Source organism: Bipolaris maydis (genome assembly GCF_028858645.1).
Source record: "Bipolaris maydis strain C4 unplaced genomic scaffold PSV08scaffold_13, whole genome shotgun sequence".
NCBI lineage: Eukaryota > Fungi > Ascomycota > Dothideomycetes > Pleosporales > Pleosporaceae > Bipolaris > Bipolaris maydis.
Window position 1 is genome coordinate 518,332 of NW_027093869.1, and position 18,993 is coordinate 537,324.

At 46.9% G+C, this 18,993-nt stretch overlaps 7 protein-coding genes across 7 annotated transcripts; 2 read left to right on the forward strand and 5 right to left on the reverse strand.

Annotated features, from left to right (window-relative positions):
- Positions 1-57: 57 nt before the first annotated feature.
- Positions 58-1,036, reverse strand: PSV08DRAFT_326059 (uncharacterized protein). The gene has a single exon (XM_014216979.1). The coding sequence runs from the start codon at positions 970-972 to the stop codon at positions 412-414; it is 561 nt and encodes a 186-aa protein (XP_014072454.1). The 5' UTR covers positions 973-1,036; the 3' UTR covers positions 58-411.
- A 3,170-nt stretch (positions 1,037-4,206) lies between these two features.
- Positions 4,207-6,087, forward strand: PSV08DRAFT_373586 (major facilitator superfamily; the record flags this gene model as incomplete). Its single annotated transcript, XM_014221453.2, has 5 exons — positions 4,207-4,299; positions 4,350-4,751; positions 4,800-5,252; positions 5,302-5,882; positions 6,033-6,087. The coding sequence occupies 5 exons, from the start codon at positions 4,207-4,209 to the stop codon at positions 6,085-6,087; spliced, it is 1,584 nt and encodes a 527-aa protein (XP_014076928.2).
- Positions 6,088-6,962: 875 nt separating this feature from the next.
- On the reverse strand, positions 6,963-7,523 carry PSV08DRAFT_250608 (Transglycosylase-like domain protein; the record flags this gene model as incomplete). Its single annotated transcript, XM_066092408.1, has 1 exon — positions 6,963-7,523. One exon carries the CDS (start codon positions 7,521-7,523, stop codon positions 6,963-6,965), a length of 561 nt encoding a protein of 186 aa, XP_065948312.1.
- Positions 7,524-9,246: 1,723 nt separating this feature from the next.
- PSV08DRAFT_355028 (uncharacterized protein) lies at positions 9,247-11,655 on the reverse strand (the record flags this gene model as incomplete). The annotated part of the gene is made up of 2 exons (XM_066092888.1): positions 9,247-9,320; positions 11,124-11,655. The coding sequence occupies 2 exons, from the start codon at positions 11,653-11,655 to the stop codon at positions 9,247-9,249; spliced, it is 606 nt and encodes a 201-aa protein (XP_065948313.1).
- Positions 11,656-11,805: 150 nt separating this feature from the next.
- PSV08DRAFT_187069 (uncharacterized protein) lies at positions 11,806-13,319 on the reverse strand (the record flags this gene model as incomplete). The annotated part of the gene is made up of 2 exons (XM_014221451.1): positions 11,806-12,963; positions 13,038-13,319. 2 exons carry the CDS (start codon positions 13,317-13,319, stop codon positions 11,806-11,808), a joined length of 1,440 nt encoding a protein of 479 aa, XP_014076926.1.
- A 559-nt stretch (positions 13,320-13,878) lies between these two features.
- PSV08DRAFT_186710 (uncharacterized protein) lies at positions 13,879-14,791 on the forward strand (the record flags this gene model as incomplete). Its single annotated transcript, XM_014221450.1, has 2 exons — positions 13,879-13,934; positions 14,035-14,791. The coding sequence occupies 2 exons, from the start codon at positions 13,879-13,881 to the stop codon at positions 14,789-14,791; spliced, it is 813 nt and encodes a 270-aa protein (XP_014076925.1).
- Positions 14,792-15,650: 859 nt separating this feature from the next.
- On the reverse strand, positions 15,651-16,929 carry PSV08DRAFT_373590 (uncharacterized protein; the record flags this gene model as incomplete). Its single annotated transcript, XM_066093240.1, has 6 exons — positions 15,651-15,888; positions 15,920-16,076; positions 16,146-16,341; positions 16,414-16,446; positions 16,480-16,640; positions 16,755-16,929. The coding sequence occupies 6 exons, from the start codon at positions 16,927-16,929 to the stop codon at positions 15,651-15,653; spliced, it is 960 nt and encodes a 319-aa protein (XP_065948314.1).
- Positions 16,930-18,993: the final 2,064 nt, after the last annotated feature.

Below are 18,993 nucleotides of genomic sequence, written 5' to 3' on the forward strand. Positions count from 1 at the left end.
CGTCTTACATAATAAATAACCCGTAACTAGTTAACTACTATAAGCCACGTTGAGAATTGAACTAAGGTGTGGCTGAAAGCTTTGTAAGCATAACTAGACAGATAACTAACTAGTAGGCATGTGACACTGTCGTCCGAAGTTCCTCCGCGTGCACCTTGAATCGATGTCTCGCATTTCGAGCCTAACGTTACATATTGACCTCATCACCGTAGACAGCAGCTGACATGGTCGAACATGGGCCAGAAAAATGACAAAGTGAGCAGCATACATAAAGAGAGGCTCCAACAGAATATCTCCAGTACCGCCTAGACATTCCTTGCGAAAAAAACCCTCCTTCGCAATCATAATAAGACTCTAAATAAGACAATCTCGAGACTTCTCTTTCCATCCACCGGTAATCGCAGACCCCCGTCAAGTCGCCGATGAAGAGATGGTGTAGATCGATTCATCGATTCGCTCCGCATGATATGCAGCTGAACCCCATGGAAGAACAACGCCACGTAGCAAGTAGTATTCTCCGGCTCTGTTTCTGATTTCAACGTTGGGGAGGTTGGCAGATACAGCGCTTGCATAGACAAACACCTGTCGAACCTCTGGATGCGCTGCTAGATTTGCGAGCGTTGTTGGCTTGATCGATGTTTCTTTGGTATCAACCTCGCCAATAATAGGCTTGTAGCAGCCCCAAGTCACAGCCTGCGAAGCTTGTTGACTGGCACCAACAAGTACGCCTCCAATGGCCCATCCCACTGGATTCCAAAACTGGGTAGCAGTCAACCCCGTCAAAGCAGTCACAGCGCTTTCGGCGACGATAGCTGTCGTAAGTGCACCCTCAGCAACGGCGACGCTGCCGGCCGCGCTGCCAACAGCGAGAGCGCCTTCGGAAACGAGGGCAGCAGTGACTGCAGCAGCTTTAGGGGCAACGACCCCAGCAACAGCCGCTGCGCCGCCACCGGTGCCAACTACTATAACCATACTGATCTTTTGTTTTGCAGAGCGTGCTTTGAGATAGGAGGAAGGAGGCAAGAAGAGATGTGGGGTAGAAGGGGAGAAGAGGTGCGGGGTAAGGGGAAAGAAGTGATCTAGAACAACAACTGTTTAAATAGGCGGAGCTGAAAACCGGTGACTAGGATAGGTCGCAGGAAAACGCTTTTATAATTGGCTACATAGTTCATTCGCGTCCGAGGGTATTCATGTAAGTTAATCAACAACAGCGTTCTTTTCGCACGTGGTAGAGTACTATTCGCTTTAGGCTTTGGCTTTTCTCGAGCGTCGTCCACGTGCACGATGGAGAGTGGACAGTGGAATGTTGCCTTGTGCAGCTAGGCAGAGAAAGTGTTAGGCATGCCTTCAGAAAGGCCTTCCGTCAATACTTGGCTGTCATTATCCGTGATGATGATGTAGGAGAGAGCGCCTAAGGCATTGAGCGCCTGTGAGGTAGTGGACTAGACACAGTTCCGCAAACTAGACAAACTCCCTTAGCCCTGCGCCACAGATGTGATAGCGTTAAGATACAGTGCAGTAGATATGTTACACTAAGCTATATCGAGCCGTATCTCATACACGCTAAGGCTGCAGGACGCTAAGACCCCTCATTCTGCTCGGCGAAACTCTCGGAAGCACGAACATCGAAGGCATAACAACTTCAAAAGTTGGGAACCTTTTGGTTATACCCAAGAGTACTGTTGAATGGCTCCGAAAGCTGCAGGTCTGCTGAAAGCTGTGCGCAAACCGGGGTTGTGCGGCCGGAGAGGATCTAGAACCAGTAACGAAACCATCGACAGCATGACCAACAGAGCGGTAATTTTCCAATCGCACACCTATGCTAAGTGCAGGACTGGCCAAAGAATGGCGATATACTAGCTGCGACTTCAAAGACTCGTGTGGGAGTGACTTAGGACGACCGAACGGTAAAATCATCTCGTTACAGGGTGATTCTCGTTACACAGTGGGGGATATTAGTCATTTGTTGCAACTGGAGTGGGGTAGGTGTTACAAGTAACAGGAAGGATTCTCTCCTTGACAAGGGACGACGAGGTTGGAGGCCAACCACGTCCACGTCAGAAGGTAATGGCCGTCGTGGGGCTTGGAGTCACGTGATGTGCCATCCCACCAAGATAAGACATCCCGCTAAGCTCGGGATGGCAATAGAATCTAGGATGGCAAGCCATCCTAAACATCCTGCTAAGGGATCACGAGATGGGATAGACGGGATAGTAGGACTGTCAGATAAGTGACAGAATCCGGGTGTGATCGAGCACCTGGATTCTGTGATCCGGGCCGATCAGAGCCGAGTGCCAAGGCCTATCCCTAGGCAAGGCTGATACTCAGCCGCCTACCTGAGACAAAAAGCAATAGCGACTGCGCTCATAAGGCGGCGCGCCTACGCGCCGCTAGAGCGCAGGACAGAGCAATCAATACGATCAGTTTCCACTATCAAGTTTATCACAGTCTTTTATCACAGTGATCCAAATCAATCCTTGATCAGAAAACCCCTAAAAGCCTCACAAGGACTAAGAGGCAATAGGTGTAAGAATAGGTTAGTTAAGCTAATTGATTCCATGTAAATAAATAGTATGTTTATCAAACAAAGTCGGGTTAATTAACTTAGCGTTAACACAGGACAAATTAGCAACATAAAGTGATGACTCCCCTTCAAGAATTTGTGAGACATGCGAACCACCCACTCTAGCCGCCTGCTTTGCTTGACTCTCTTACTTTCTTGCGCTGTTGACGCTATTGACACTATCTGCTTTGTACGCCAGCTCCATGAAGTTATCTATTTGTAGTTAGTTTCAGCCTTTTGCGCAACCCTAGCCAGCTCGTTTGCGGAAGCGGCAAGCCACCAGCTTCGGCTGCCTGTCGTGCTCGGTTCTCCCAGTCTTTGGCCAGCGCCGCTGACAGCAGCGAGATGAGATGTAATAGCCATCGTTGGAGTGGCTTCAAAATGCTCGAGGTTGTGTCCAATAGTGAGAATATGCATAATTACTAGATGTTTTCGGAAAAGGTGGTAAGCTCTGTTGTAAAGATGCGAAGCAGGTCTACTTTATATATGAACTGCTGACAGGGAGGCTTGGTTTCAGCTGCCGCCTGCGCTATACTGGAAAAAGCTTAGTGCACACTGCGTGTGCATGCAGCCAGCGTATCGTCGATATGTAGCCACACCATTGCGTATTTTTCCATCTGAACATTAGTCATATGTAGGATATATGCAAGTAAAAACAATCAGAGATTTTGAACATGTTTCTATAAGCGTTTCCTGCTCTTATGTACTTGCTTAAGAAATAGTGTTCCGCCACACCGGTTGTTCCGTCACGAAGGGATGCACGTTAATAATAGTAGCCTTATATCTCGTGAGGCGCATTGTTAAGATATAGCAAGTGTTTTCGCATATCTAGAGGGAAGATATCTGCACAATTACGATTTTGTATTGGCTGGCATACATCGACTCGGAATTGACTCTAGTATATCCCTGGGTATGCCAATATAAATTCCACGATGGTTGCAGGCTATGGTGTTGCTGCACAGTCAAAGTAACTGTATTTTTGTCCGTTACGGCGGTTGTTCCGTTACACCCGATTGTGAGATGAAATTACCAGCCATGCTGTTTACACAGCGCGCTTCCTCTCTATGTCACCAGCGAAGCACCCCAAAATGCAGTACTCTATTAACTAGTGAACCTGGAGCTCGTAGATTGCCTACAGGACACAGGAAAGCCAGTATAGGATGTCCGAAGTGTCTTGGATTACGCATGCCAGTCACAATAGAGAAATCAGAGGCAAGCTAAGGTCTACTAACTGGATAGTTGTGACTGACAAAGTTCAGGGCAAGACAAAAGGTAACAAGCAACTAGCACGTACCGTGATCCTCTTATTCACCCGCTATGTAGCCATTCATGCTTACAACTAGTTAGTTATAAGCCTTTTACACGAGAAGCGTCAACAGGTCTTGAATGCCGGTATGCTCACTAGTCAGCAGCATAAGGGGAGGGTAATCACTCTAGTTAGCCATGTTTTCTATCGGAAGGAGTGACCAAAGACTAGGTATCTGTCTCCCAGACCATTCGCGATTATCGACTCTTCGCACAACATTGGGTCTATCGTGACCCACAAGCGTTCTCGCTTCCAAAAAGACTAAAAACATCGTATTTTTGTAGTAAAGTCTTCTGGTTTTCATTCCAGATACAGTCAGAAGTCCGCAACTGAAAGCATGGCGGTGCCAACTGCTATGCTGCAGGTGTTGCTGCTTAGTTCCACTTTCTTGGTTGCTATTGATGCTACCGGCATCGTTCTTGCCGTTTCTGTAAGTTGTGCCTCTAAATACACATCCGAATCTAAGACAGTACACAATAGACCATCACGGGAGATCTCGGAGGTAATGCCACCGAGAGCTTCTGGGTAGGAGCCGCGTACTTGCTTTCCATGTGCTTGGTGCAGCCTATCGTTTCCCGGCTCTTTGATATATTCATCTTCAAAAGCCTTGTTCTGGCGTCTATCGTGATGCTGGGCATTGGGTCGCTTCTCTGTGAGAGCGCAGATGGGCTGCCGCTACTGCTAATAGGACGCACTGTGCAGGGCCTTGGCGCTGGAGGGCTCACGACGCTCTCTTATGCCGTCTACGACCAAATGAAAAATCTGAGTGGGTCCGAATCTTCGAATGCAGTCAAGTTTTTAGCTGCAATAAGTTTTTTCGCCGCCGCTGGCACCATCTGCGGTCCTTTCATTGGCGCTGCGCTAAGCAACAACCATCAATGGGTAACGAATGTCCCCTGCTTCAAAGACGTGAGCTGATCACCATATTAGCGCTGGATTTTTCGTCTCAACATACCCACGTGCATTGTACTTGGTGTGCTTGTATACAACTGTAGCGACGTCCCTGGCCGAGACACTTCGCCAGAACCCAAAGCCTCTGCGCGCAACAGCAGGGATATTCCCAATACTGAACCTCCTACTAAGAAACTTTCAGATATGGTTTTTATAGATATTACACTCTTTATAATGTCCGTTGTACCTTTGCTCGTGGGCTTGAGCTTTGCTGGTAGCCTCTATAGATGGAATGAATGGCAAGTGATTGCACCGATCGCCACTGGAGGCGTCTTCCTTTTGCTGCTTATCGTCAGGGAACTGTGGTCAGCCAGCGCTTCATTTCCGCCAGGAAGCAGACATGTTTCCGGGGAGACTTTAGATGGTCTGAAGTTGCTCAAAGAAAGACAAAATATCATCATTTTTGGGGGTGCTTTTTGGCTAGGATTGCTTGTAGGTCTCCACGCAGCTCCGGGAACATATTTCATCTAACGCACCGCAGATGTACGCGCTACTCTTCTTTCTTCCCATATACTACCGAGTTGTCAAGGAGCGGTCTGCGATCACTACGGCTATCTTCCTGTTGCCACAGACGCTAATGATGGCTCCGTGTGCCGGGGTCGTACTAGTACTTGTGCGGTGGCTCCGACTGCACCACAGCAGCACACTTTTACTCGGCTGGTTCTGTACGGCGATTGGAATGGGTCTGCTAGCCTTGCTCGGTGCCGAGAAGTCGGCTGCATCAGATGTATCTCTGAACCTGCTCTCCGGGTTCGGCATCGGCCTTCTTCTACCAGCCTTAGCATATAGCGCTCAAGAAAGCACCCGCGTGGAGAATGCGACTAGGGTTTTCATCTTCACACGCTACTTGGGAAGTGCCTCAGGCCTAGTCATCGCTGGGCTTGTGTTTCAGCGCGTGTTGCGAAGCAATCTTGGATCGACCAAGTTCAGCAGCGAGGCTGACAACATGACCAGATACGCCACCAAGTTTATGTACTCGATCCAGCAGATGTCGAGTCCGGAAGACAAGCAGATCCTGACTCATGTAACTGAGATGTCTTTGCGCACACTATGGCTAGTCTTGTCACTCCTATCCCTCGCGATGTTTCTGCTGAGCTTCGGGTCATTTGTAGTGGGTAGAGAACAGCAGGGGCGGGGAAGCCAGATGAATGGACGAAGCACTGACAGCGTGTCATCGCCTCGTAATACCTGGGAACTTCCCATTCCTAATAGGGATTCATTTGGAAAGGACATCATTCTAGAAAAGCCCCTCGATATGGGAACATAGCTGTAAAGTTGGCGATTGCGCACAAGAGAAGTAAAGAGAAGTAAAGTTATCAATCGTCTGTCCAGTGCCAGATGAGCTATTTCTGATATTACGGAATTCGTTATCAGTATGCTGTCCCTTGGTTCCCCGTACCCCTGCCTTCATAAATTACATATCCGCACACATGTGAAGCACGCTGCTATGATTTTTTTTTGATTCAGCTGCATATGCAGCCCGAGAGATGATGTCGATGTAAGCACAAAAGTAAGAGCGTTATGTACTGAATAGAGCCATATATCAAAGACTAGCAGGTGTTCTCAAACTAAATTATGGCGTGCTGTCACGACTGTCTACGAAGTGTTCTGAAGCTAGTAGATTGTGACCGGAAAAGAGTCCTAGTGCTCAGGCCCTAGTAATAATCTGGTTCTCAGGACCCACCTACCCGCCCCCAATGCTTACAACGGATTATAAGCTGGCCCTACGGCCAGCGGTTCCTTGCTATAGGCCCCGATAATTACTATCGCGTTCTTCTCCAGTTAGCTGACAAGGACCAAACGTGATGACAGCCCGGACAGTGGCGATGGCAATGATAGCGGTGATGAGTAGCATGATGCTTTTCGACATGAGCCATAATAAGTAACTAGTTACTTAGAAATTCACGTTTCTCCAATCGTTGCAGATAAAGCGGGACCGGCTTGGGCATGCAAATTCTACAGTAACGTTAGTTCAATTATTGTGTGCGTTAGTCTCAGGTCATTCATATTAAGAGAGAAAAAACAATTTTCTATGGTTGTAAGTAGTATGCAAGGTTAGTAAAAAACCGCTAAAGAATGATGTTGCGCACCTATCCCCCCTCCAACCCCATCTCAATAGAGTTGTACAAGTGATCTTACAGGCTATGCAAGATCGCAACACCAAATCCCAGTAGAGTGCGCACATCCAATTTCAGAGAAGTCTTTTGACATCAAGATCTCTGCGTGGCCGGTTTGCCCTCTATAATCCCAGCCGTCGGACTCACGCTGGCATACGCCATCCAGCCCTGGGGTTTCAGGTTTCTCGCACAGCCAACCACCTACAAAAACGTGTTCAAAATTGGTGGTATCACCAGGGGCCAGGACTTGACCAAACGTGCCGGGATTGAGCTTGTGGATCATGACTCCTTTGCTCGCTGTCACAGTGTCCATAGCGTTCAACTCCAGCTGCCGCTTGTGTGTAAGGGTTTTCATTTCCATCTTAGTGCGCCACTTGTCGACAACGACCATATAGTCAGCATTAGGGACCACCGGTATCACAGAGCTGCTAGGAAGAGAGGATGGCGTGGTGGCAATGTGTACTTCACTCCTACATGCTGTATGCGTTCTGGCAACAGTTGCTTGCATGAAGTCACCAGAAGCTGCATGGACTACGGACAGCCAACTAAGCATAGCCAAAGCTAGAATCCCGTTGAAAAACATCATCGTATTGCTTTGTGAGACGAAAAGACAGACGTACAAAAGCCGTTCTGCAGAAAGAGGAAATCTGGTGCAATGAACATAAGAAATGGGAAGTAGTTCTGCTTATACATATGTACATGAATAAGGTGTGTAACCATGTAAGTTATGGGATTTCCTCTGTCATACCACATCTTGAAAAAACAGACTTGGCACAGAATATCCATGTCAGCATTTTGCATAATTTGATTAGTGACTTCACATGTTGATCCTGTTACCATGGATTAATCGTTTAGTCAGAAACGGTTTCTTTTATAAAAAAAACGCTAGTAGATATACATCGCACTATTACCAGTGCATGGTTCGTGAATATCGGCCATCGGAAAGACGTGTTGTGGCACGCAGTAATTTGTTCCAGCAAAGCGAAGCATTGTGCAGGAGCATGTATCAATCAGATGGTAGTTCGATTGATAGCTCTAGAGACTGCATAGTTAACCAACGCGCGCGTCGCGGTACTGTTGGAATTGCATCCAGGCCACATGTCTACCCTTACACAAATGTAAGCAGCTTATTTAAGCTGTTCTGTCTGATGACGTTGATCACCGTAAGTGAAATTACAAGTAGCGATTCAATTTCGCTTAGCATAGTCTGCTCCTCACCTGGCGTAGTCGTGACAAGGACAATGATTATCTTCAGTTGTAGTCAGCTTACAACTATCAAGTCCAACGTTTTGTCGGTAATTCAGGATTCTGCTGAGTGGTCCGTTGGCCTAAGTATGCGGATCAATATCACTCTTGGAATTGCCTTTTGTCTCTTGCGCTGTCGCCTTACGCTCACGACCACGCGTTCCCCTGCCTATGCGTGCTGCGCGAGCGCCGACAATCAACGATTGGTGATGTCGACCGTAGCGCTTTCATTTTGTTGATCTCCTGGTGCAATCGTCGGCTATGGCAAAGAACATCTTGGAGCGCCACGGGCTTTCGGATATGCCTCTATAGCCATGGTTTGTATGCGCCACGGTTTATACTCGTGTGAGACTACCTTGCGGTTAGCAGGAATGAAAACATACATAGCAGAAGAAGCGGTGGGCTCATCGTATTACCTATGTACTAAAGCCTATATTGCGTGTCTAAGGGCTGTATTTTTGGCAATTCTTCGCAGCGGCTTTATGTCTTCTGACTGGCTCCACATTGTATATCATGCATGGTAAGACAATTTGTGGTTGACGGATCGGCTGCTGAGGCAGAACAGGTCGTAACGGGGGCTGAATTCGTTGTCGAGCTAATTCGAGTATTGGTGATATGGGATGTAACGGACGCCGTTTGCTGCCGCGGCCATGAAGAGGGACATCCATTGTGTATCCGGGTCGTGCGAAATGCTGTTTTTCTTCTGTGGAAGCGAGCACGACTCCAATTGCATCTAGTCGAGCTTTTCAACTCAACACCATTGTGGTGTTGCGCGTGTTCAGTTAAGACCGAGATTGCAGTGAATATATCATGACCATGAGCCGTTTTGCAGCAAGAAAATCATGTAGATAATTAGCTATGCACTCTTGTCTACATCGCTCGCGGCCTGCCACGATGACACTTCAATGACTGGAGTAACTACAGCACGGCCAAAATTTTGGTCATCGTACACCGCCCGCCAATATTTCGCCTAGGCATATAGGAAGTCAAAAAGTGTCGCTGGCCTCGTCGAGTAACTAAGATGCTTGCGCTGGCGCATGGACTCTGAATGCGATGATGCCAGCTCAGCACATCCAGGCGGGCACATCCTTGGAAGACGTAGGTACAGCAGACTTTGTTTGTTGCCCTGCCATTTCGTCTGGTAACGGTGTTAGCATGACGCATGTAAGAGCGTTTTGGCGGGGGACAGTAAGCGTTTTCGCTTGGGAAGAACCTGACACTAATGCAAGTCACTGGAAACGTGAAAGTGTCAGATCCGGTCGCACAGACCATACTAACGTGCATCCCTTCGTACCGGAACAACCGGTGTGGCGGAACACTATTTCTTGAGCAAGCAGATAAGACACAGAAAAACTTATCGAAATATATTCATAATCTGTTGCGATTTTCACTTGCATACATCCTACACCTGACTCAGGTTGAGATAGAAAAATACATCGTAGTGCGGCTGTGGGACGTCAATCTGCTGGCGACGACATTTCGCACCTTAACTGGCGTCTCAGCCTACGCAACCATTTTATTTCAAATTTGCTCGTCGGGCGCATTGAGTGATTTCCCATATATGAAAGTCTTGGATCCTTGTCTCGAAATAGTAAATAATGCTCTGTCGTGATGATTAGAAAGTTTCTCCGTTGCCAGAGCGATGAGCAAAATTCGCGATGAGAGTTTAGCGCAAAAAGCTCAGCTTTGTCATCTGAAATCTATTCACGTGACCTTGATCCTGGTTAGTCATGTGACTTATTCTTCTGGCACGTTCTATGAGTCTTTGGTCTTTGTAGAGGCGCACGCGTGGAGCGAACGACAGTCACTGCTATCGAGTGCATTAAGTAGCGCTGACGGTATGTAAATTTCACTTCTAAACCCCATGATTGTCCGGATGTTTTAACGTACACACATATCCTGGTCGTGCTGACAGGAGTATGTATACTGCACTAACAATCTGATTTGCTAAGCCATAAAAGTGCATAAATGCCAAGCAGGCAGCAGCCGACGCACGGCCGCTGTCATTACTTGAAGAATCCCCTGAGCTGATTCTTGGTCTTATATATTCTCAAACCAAAGCCGTTCGATGTCTCCGATAGCTCTTTCAGAGTAAGTAGCTTTTTACGCATTCTCTGTCCATCACAATCATCACTACACGAGTATGTCCCCCTAGTGTCAGATGAATGTTTATGTTAACAATTTGGGACTTGCGCTAATTATCACTCATAACTATTAGTGGAATCGTTAGTTTACACACTCAGCAACGGTCGCATCAATCATTCAGCCAAACTTGTTAATGACGATACGGGGATCTGGAACGAGAATGATCGGACTGGAGTGATTTATCGCGCCTGCAATTGCAGCACAATTGATGACTCTGGAAAAGTGTTGGGCAAATGGAACCAACCTCATCTTGTGGCGAAGGTTAGGGACGAGACATTCGCAAGTCAATGCAATCGTGACAGGTTTGACGTGTGGGTCTTTTGTGAGGGAACGACGCGTGCTGCAAGTGCAAGGAAGTTCCTTGATGACCTTGACAGTATGGCTCTATCAAAATACTCCTAAAAAGATGTATATCTAATTAGTTTCAGGCTCTAAAACCTACCCGGGATCCCTTGTTGCAAAGAATCTGGGCAAAATCTAGATATGGCTGGAGATTGTACCGACCCATAGGACTGACTGTCTAGTTACAGTGATAGAAACGCACAGCCCAGATCATGGAAAACGGAATGCGCCAGAAGTCCAGGCACCAGTCGATCCAATGCTGGAATCATGGAGAGCGCCCGAGGCCTGGATGTGGTGATAGGAGGTGAAATACATATTTAGTTACATAGCGTTATTCTTACTATAGAGAGGTCATGGGCGTAAAATCATTTCACAGATTTGCTATTTCTTACCTCGATATGTGCTGACCGTCGTACTTGACCTCGTGGGATGTCATTATCACTATGATGCTTACCCAGTAAGCTTAGGACGTCAGGTGACTTATCAACACTAGTGTTGATGGCAGCAATCTCGACACCGTTACGCAGCACTCGTACAACCACATCTTTCGTATAGCACAATCCAAATCCTACCCCTCGTTTGATCTTTTCAATCTGGCTTTTCCACTCGACTACTGCGCCTTGCAAACTCAGAAGCACCTCGTCACCGATGGTGATATCTGTCATGGCTAGGGACAGGGCGCTGGAATTGGTAAAGCGCACCTTTACCTGTCCATTTACACGGCGTAGTCTCAGGCTGGGCTCTGCAAGTACAACAGCCATCTCATTACGTGAAGTGGAGTATGGCCATTTTATCATGACAATTGCTCTGATTTGTCCGGATGGAATGTTCGGAGAGATTTCCGCGATCGGTATCAGATCCATCTGTGAAAGGCCATCCAGACACATAACAACGACAAGGGAGATATTTTGAATTCCCAGCACGTCTTCTATATAAGCTATACCGCAAATGTCGGTTATGATGCTTACGATGATTGCGATTGACATAGTCAAACCTAGAGACGACAGCAGCAGTGGGTGGAGCTGATGACATGTTGTGTGCGTTGGTCTCTCTAGGCAACATCGAGTAAGACGATTAGGCCAGTTATCTGTAGACATCCTGTTACATTGATGGGCAATACCATTAGTATAACAAGTCTACAGCACATACAGCCATCGGTCCGCGCCCAGGAAGTCAGCCTCATCAACTTGCTCGAAAGAAGCCCCTTCGTTTGTATCATACAGGCCAGTGTTACCATAAGGCCCTTTGCTGCTGGAGACTGCAACAGGCGACCAGCTGCCTCTAGAAAGCCGTCGTAGTGTCGAAAAATCACCGTGCACTTTTTGAAGCCCAGGGTCGAAGATGTAGCCAGCGAAGAAGAATTCTATGTATAGGCGGTCTTGCCTTGCATGGCGTGAGCAGTTTTCTATCAACAGACGGGCTTGATCAAGGAGCATTCGGAGAGCCTCTGTGGTTTTCGACGTCCAGCGGCTGCTTACATGCTCACAGATATGAACTGCGCGCACTTGGAGAATACCAGAAAACCTGCAAAATTCGTTATGGAAAAAGTCTGCGCATATTTTCGGCACCGACACAGACAAAGTCTCCAGTTGAGAGAGTTTTCGAAACATTGCGCAGTAGTCCTCGGCATCACCGTTGGGAGAGCCAGGGTGCGAATGACAAAACCCGTCTTGCGATCGAGGACTGTGCTCTATAACCCGAAGCGTTGCGGGGGCTGCCTCAGTCATCGCCACCACGCTGTCGATGGTTGTCGAAGAATTGCAAGTCAGGTAAAACTCTCTAAGCCTTGTAGTAGTGCGGGCGATTGCAATGACGTCTCTATCTGTGATAGGCATAAAGGTTGTGTTCCCAAAGATTTTCAGGCGGTGCAAGTAGCTAAAGTCGACTGAAGGCAGGGGGTCGAGATCGGTCCAGTTCGTCTCTTCGGCCATCTGCTGGGTCGTCGGCTCAACGCACTGCAGCTCGAGGGATTCCAGTCGTACTCGGCGACCTGTCAGTAACATCTGCCACGATTCGGAACTAATGTACCGGATGGCTGTCCATGGACATGACAACGAAGTAAGACTGTCGCATTCCTTCAGTGACTCGTAGACGAGTGAAATCGTCTCGGCAGTATAGAAGCCATGAACACACACGCGCCTAATCGCAGATCCAAACCTAGGAAACTCTCTACAAATACTGGCCGTCCTTTGCAGGGCGGCGAAAGGGTTGCGGTAGACAGCAATGCCCGTTGGACGTTCGATGAGTTCGTAGAGTGGGTAGAGGCGCCGATGGGGAGACAGGTCAAACCATTGCTACACAGTTAGTCTTATCATGCAGAGCGTATTTTTCTCACAAAAAACACGGGGGGGGGGGGAGATGTGCTTACCTCTGCACCTCCCCAGTTTTTTAGGTAGAGCTCGCGCAGTGCATAGTCCAAGGCCCAGTCATGCCACCTTCTGCACACTAGCCGCAGTGCAGAACTCACATCCCACTTTAGCCGATCCAAAGGAAGAAGTCCTCTCACATAGCGCTGGCAGTGCGATGGAGATAGTAGCATGGATGCACCTGATATCCCATAGGTGAATGTAGGCCCGTCGCGTATATTGGCCTCTGCGACGTCCTCCAAGATCTGGGAAAGGATTTCGAATGGCAATGTTTGAATGCTCATCATCTGCGGCTACTCGGGTTGCCAAATGATGGTATCAGGGTTTAGACCATGAGCAAATGTAGACTGAAGAATAAATGTCTGAAGTTATGGGCGACGGGACATGCCTTGTACGTCTTTGCCTGTGAGAGAACACTCGGTATTCTATAAGCGTCCCAGCAAGACCTGCTAGTGTTTGCATTGATAGTGGATGTTTGCATTTACTTTCGCGTTCTGGTCAATCGTCACTACATCACTCTGTCGAATGAGCTATCAGTACTGACTTGTCCCCTCCATCTCCACAGTTTCTAAGCACTCAAATGATAGCATGTGTTGACGAGCACGCAAGTATGAAGCAGTCGGGATAGCAATGGCAGCGTTGTACGGCTGACAGCGTAAGCATTTGCGGAAACGCTGAGGCAGATGTCGAAGCCAGCCACACGTAAGCTGACTGTATAGCACACGAGCTGAGTAGTGCTGCTTTGTATCCGAAATCTAATGCACATAAAGTGTCTGGTTGCATAGCGAATGGCAGCCTTGACAAGAATTGCTATCTATCGAGCTCACTTCTTCCTCACTCAAAATGTACACAGAGACTCTCGTCCTTCTTCACTGGGCTGCCAGTGTTAGTGGGCACATGTAGGTGGTTTGATGTGTTTGCATGCTGCCCGCAAAAGTTGCAATATAGAATATGCAATACTGCTAGGCTAGACCGTATACTAACTTAATGACTGACCAGGTCACTTTGGTATCCTGGACCGCTCGGGGGGGCCAAAGAGGCCAACGCAATGTCTACATACGTAGACTCTGAGCTCAACTTCCCTCTGGGATGTTGTGACGAGAACGGCCAAGCTACCTTGCCGAGCCCGGGCATCTGCCGGGGTCACCTTGACATGTTCGACGAGCAGGAGCCGCAAGTAGTGTGGCAAGCAGGCCAGAATGCCTACTTCCAGCTTTCCGACCATACGTACGCAGCAGGCACGCCAGGCTCCACGCACCACGGAGGCAGCTGCCAGGTTGGCTTCTCTCTAGATCGTGGCCAGACATGGAAAGCGGCGGCTTCCTTCTCTGGCAACTGCCCGCGTCGGGCGGAAGATGGATCACCCAGCAGCCAGACGTTTGACTTCCAAGTCCCTCGTGGTATGCCGAGTGGTAACGCTCTGTTTGCTTGGGTCTGGCTGAACCGCGAGCACGAGTTTTTCGTCAATTGCGCTAAGGTCAGAATTACAGCCAACGCTTCGCGTGTCCTGTCAGCCGACATGTCTCTTCCTTCTTCTCGTGGACTCTGGAGGCAGAGCAGGCCGAAAGCTTTCCGCTCATGCGAATGGGACACAGCTCCCGTGATGAAAATGAGCTACTACACTACTGACGCTGACTGCATGCCCAACGCCAAACTACGGCATGCGCAAAGTGATGACTTTGAGCTTGGTTGGGATGTGGCGTGTGGCGTTGTAGAGGGTGATGGTGCTTTCCCAATCCAGATGATCGCCTGCTGACGGGGTTCACATCATCGCGCTTAGTACTAGAAGCAACAATCAAAAAAAGTAGTTAATCATATTGCAAGCCCGATGTCTTCACCGGAGAATGGACAGAACGTGGTACTGCAGCCGTTGATGGGAGGCGGCAAATCGACCACCATTGTCCCTATTCTGAGTGCATATCACGTGTGTAGCTGTCAGATTGTGCTACGTTATCAAAGGCGCGATCAAACACTTGTCATTGATTGACTGTTGTATCTGAGCATCATCCTCTCTTGTCTATCTGATCTGCCCCAATTTTCTAAGATCGTGGTGGATCGTGCGCGTTGACTGATCACAGAATTCAGGTGCTCCGATCAGCACTCGGATTTTATTAACTAACCAGTTAACTAGTTAACTAACTAGATATTTGCAACCCTTATGATTCAATTGGCCATTTTCAGCAGACGGGGTTTCTCATTATACAAGGACCGACTTTAGAAGACTGCGATTAAAGCGTTCTAATCGGCCGGTGCCGGCACACAAGGAGTCCCGTCACGGAGTGATGTGTTTACATTAACTATTTATTTGACAAGCAGTGTCACTCTCCTCTTACTTTTGGCTTCTTCTGCGCGTGGCTAAGCTGAAAACCCTTTGATTGTGCATGAAATAGGGACTGTTCTTGTTGATTCCGGGATAGTTACCGGGGAAAGACTTCTAGACATGACTGTCGTCTATGCAGCCCCCAGGCCCGTCTCTTCCTGCGTAATAGAGATATCAATCCGTGTTTGGGTACAGCCTCCGTCCGGCAAATATCCAGTCAAGTAGTATTTACTTAGATATTTAAAAGAAATACATATTTTAGATTATGCGCTAGCTAAGCTACAGGAAGATAAGTCTAGAGAAGACTATATGAATTATACTTCAATGATTTCCTGTAGCCACCAAAACATAGATCTAATTTTGCCTTGAACTCGTCTCTCTTACGCCAATCGCGACTGGGAATTACATCTTCGTGGCCTTGCAGCTCATCTTGGACCCATTTAGATAACAAAAAGCTCCTAGGTTTAGGAAAATCTGGTACATTGTTTCCAACATTCTGAATGCGACGATCCTTTTCCAGCCAAGTGTATGACCTTAGTGCGCGCCGTTTTTTCATTAAAATACTCATCCCAATCATTTGGAAGCTTGTTACGAGACTTGTTTACATCTTCGAGTGCAAACATGTAGATATCCTCGTAATCAGCTATCCTTGCCGATTTTCCATCTATGATATGCCGTAAACGAGAGCCCTCCTCCATTTCCATGAATGTCCAACCTCGTTCTTCCTATTTTGGAATGTTTTCTTTAGCATGCGGCTGCCTGCTGTCACCAGTAAAGTTAAGCTTCTAACTTATTCTCTGATTTGTAGGCTCGAAGTAAAGATGACCCCCTGCAGTACCGCCAATGAAAGCTATGACATGAGTTGCGTAGAATGAAAGAACAGTGCTAAGAATTCCACATTTTCGAGCTCCGTATCTTCCATGTTGGGGTATAATTATAAGCTGTACTTTCTTCCCGTTGGAAAGTGTTCCGCGAAGTACATTGAACTAATTATAGGGTTTCTTGTATTTCGTTTTCTTGCTTCCAAGTGGCTTTCCAGTCTTTTCGATGGGAAATACTTTGTTTAGAAGAACATCTACTTTATCTTTGACCTAAGGTGCTGCATTAATTATCTTATAACGAACCCAGGCCCGCAGCATCTTCTTCTTGTATCCCTTTTTTTTCCAGATTTCTAAGGCTTTTTCGATTGATTTGGAATTAGGAATCTCTTTAAGTAAACTTTCGCCGTTGATGTCTGAACATTCTGGTAACATTTGGAATACTTTGGAGAAGGGTTGAATGATTTCTTGATCGACCTGGTCGATACAGAGGTCCTCTGAATCCTCGGGTTTATACACCCATATTGTGTTTTTTTCCAATCCCTTAGTAAGACAATAGCTTAATGCAGACCTAAACTTACGTAGGAGGTCTTCGCATTCCTCGTAAAAAGGGAGATAACTCAATTCTAATTCCAGATAACTTTCAATTCGCGCCTCGTCTTCATCACTCAAAGTAGAATTTCTACTCCTATTAAAAATGCTGTCCGCAAGATAATGGATCTCTTCTAACAGTATCATAGCTAGACCAAATTTCATAACATCTTGTCCAATTTGACTAAGTAGATAGTTGTGCCACCTTATACCCGCTAGGTTAAGGACAGAAACAATGCGGATAAGAGCATATTTATCAGCAATTTAATAGAGGTCGAAGTCCGACTTTTTCTTGTGCGCGCCACCTATAGCTCTCGACCCACTTAGTATAGTTCCACAATCCACAAATGTCGCAAGCAGGGAAATTGGCCACTAGTATAAGTCTCTCAAGATTAGAATTGGATTTTTATAGCCTTTGCCAAGCGCCGATATCAACCAAGCAAATTTAGTGTGAACATGACTAGGGTTTACATCAGATTCTTCCATATTGTCTTAGCTTCTGGAAAAAAGAATTAAGAGCAAGAGTAGCCGAATAATAGTATAAGTTGTTTTGGCGGAAATCAGGGTCCTAAGTAAAATCGCGAGTGTTAAGAGTTAAAGCAGACGATTTCATAGATAACAAAAGACACGACACAGCTGTTATCTAGAGATTTTGACCATTATAATTAGAGCTACACTTAAACGATTTCAATGGCCGGTAGGTGTCGCCTATTGTGATAGTGCGTGACATTGTGGGGATTTACATCATCGTAATGCTCATTGCGTCTGTCGAGTAAGCTATGTGTCACGAGCAGTCCTTGTGCGCTTACTATGAGACATTCAGTAAGACGAGCCATATTCAAAAGAATTTGGAGAACAGTAAGTAACGATTCAATCATGTAAGTGATAAGGTAGGAAAGGGGAGTCAGTCAGCAAACTGTAGCGCGGCGATTTTTCATGTGCCCTTTGCTTCTGCTTTGCTTCAAACTAACAATACCCATGCTTGTGAATGAAATATCTTATGAGTTCCTAAATGTTCGGGTCATACATTTCAAAGCTGCTGACCGTGTAGTCCACTAAGAATACGCACGTTGCTCGCGGCGATGATAGACAATATCACGCGGTCAACGAAACTAAGGTCGGAATTGTGTCAATTGATGCAACTGCAACCAAATATACAAAATAGTTGGATGAATCTAACAAACCACTTTTTACGTCACAAACAGTTACTGGAAAAAATCGGGTTTGCGATCTGACCACACTGACTGTGTATCACGTAGGTCTGGTAGTAACAAACTGGATGCTATCTAAGATTCGTGTGGTACGTTGAGTGAAGCGAATCCTTTCATAATCAATTTCATGTCGAATTTTGGTGTGGCAATAGCAATGCAGACCTGACAGGTGCCTATTGTAATGACAGCTATACCTCGGTAGCGTGAGTAAATGTTCAGGGGTAAGAGAGCACTCAAGATACCGGGAACGGTCCCGCTGCATGCGGATGTGGCACGGATGCTAAACGACCAAGACGACGGCAGGGGTAATCGCACGGATCACAAAACTCATTGTACAGATAAGCCCTTTTAAGTAAATACACATGCTATCTCTAAGCGAGTTGTCATCTATTTCACAAGCCTCCATATGGGTTGCCTTGATGCAGCACATCCATGCAGGCACGGCACGGACACCTGGCAGGATGGAGCTTAAGCCATACATACGTACGCGCGTGACAGCGTGCCTAGGGAAACAAGATTCATTGAGTTTGCGCCATAGACAGGTAAGCATGTTGCTGCGTGGCTAATGTGCTGTATCCAATGAAAATCAAGCTATCTAGGGGCCTAATTCTTGGAAATTTCATTTATGTGCCACATGAAATGTTGGCGTGATAGGGGGAAGTAAGGAAGACCGCACGATTGATCGGAAACTGCAACCAAACCTTGTGCGGAGAGGATCATGATTTGAGATTCTGCCAAAAATATACTAATTACAGGCCGGTTAGGGAATAGTTAGCCTTTTTCTCGTTTATGGAATGGGGCAAATCCGGCAGATATTTCCCCCTTGATTGCCACTTGATATGGTTAGGAGGCGTGAAAGAGTTAACCAGCGATAACTATGAGATGAATTCTGTGGTTAGATAATGTTAGTGTAGAGGTGCATAATTTGTGGTAAATGTAGTCCAACGTTTCCACTGATCTAAAAAATGCCGGCCGCCCAAAGCTGCGGACGCCAGAACCACCCCACTAGATTCATCGC

What these genes read in the sequence shown, in the direction of transcription:
- PSV08DRAFT_326059 (XM_014216979.1), bottom strand. Translation starts at nt 972, where the DNA reads ATGGTTATAGTAGTTGGCACCGGTGGCGGCGCAGCGGCTGTTGCTGGG.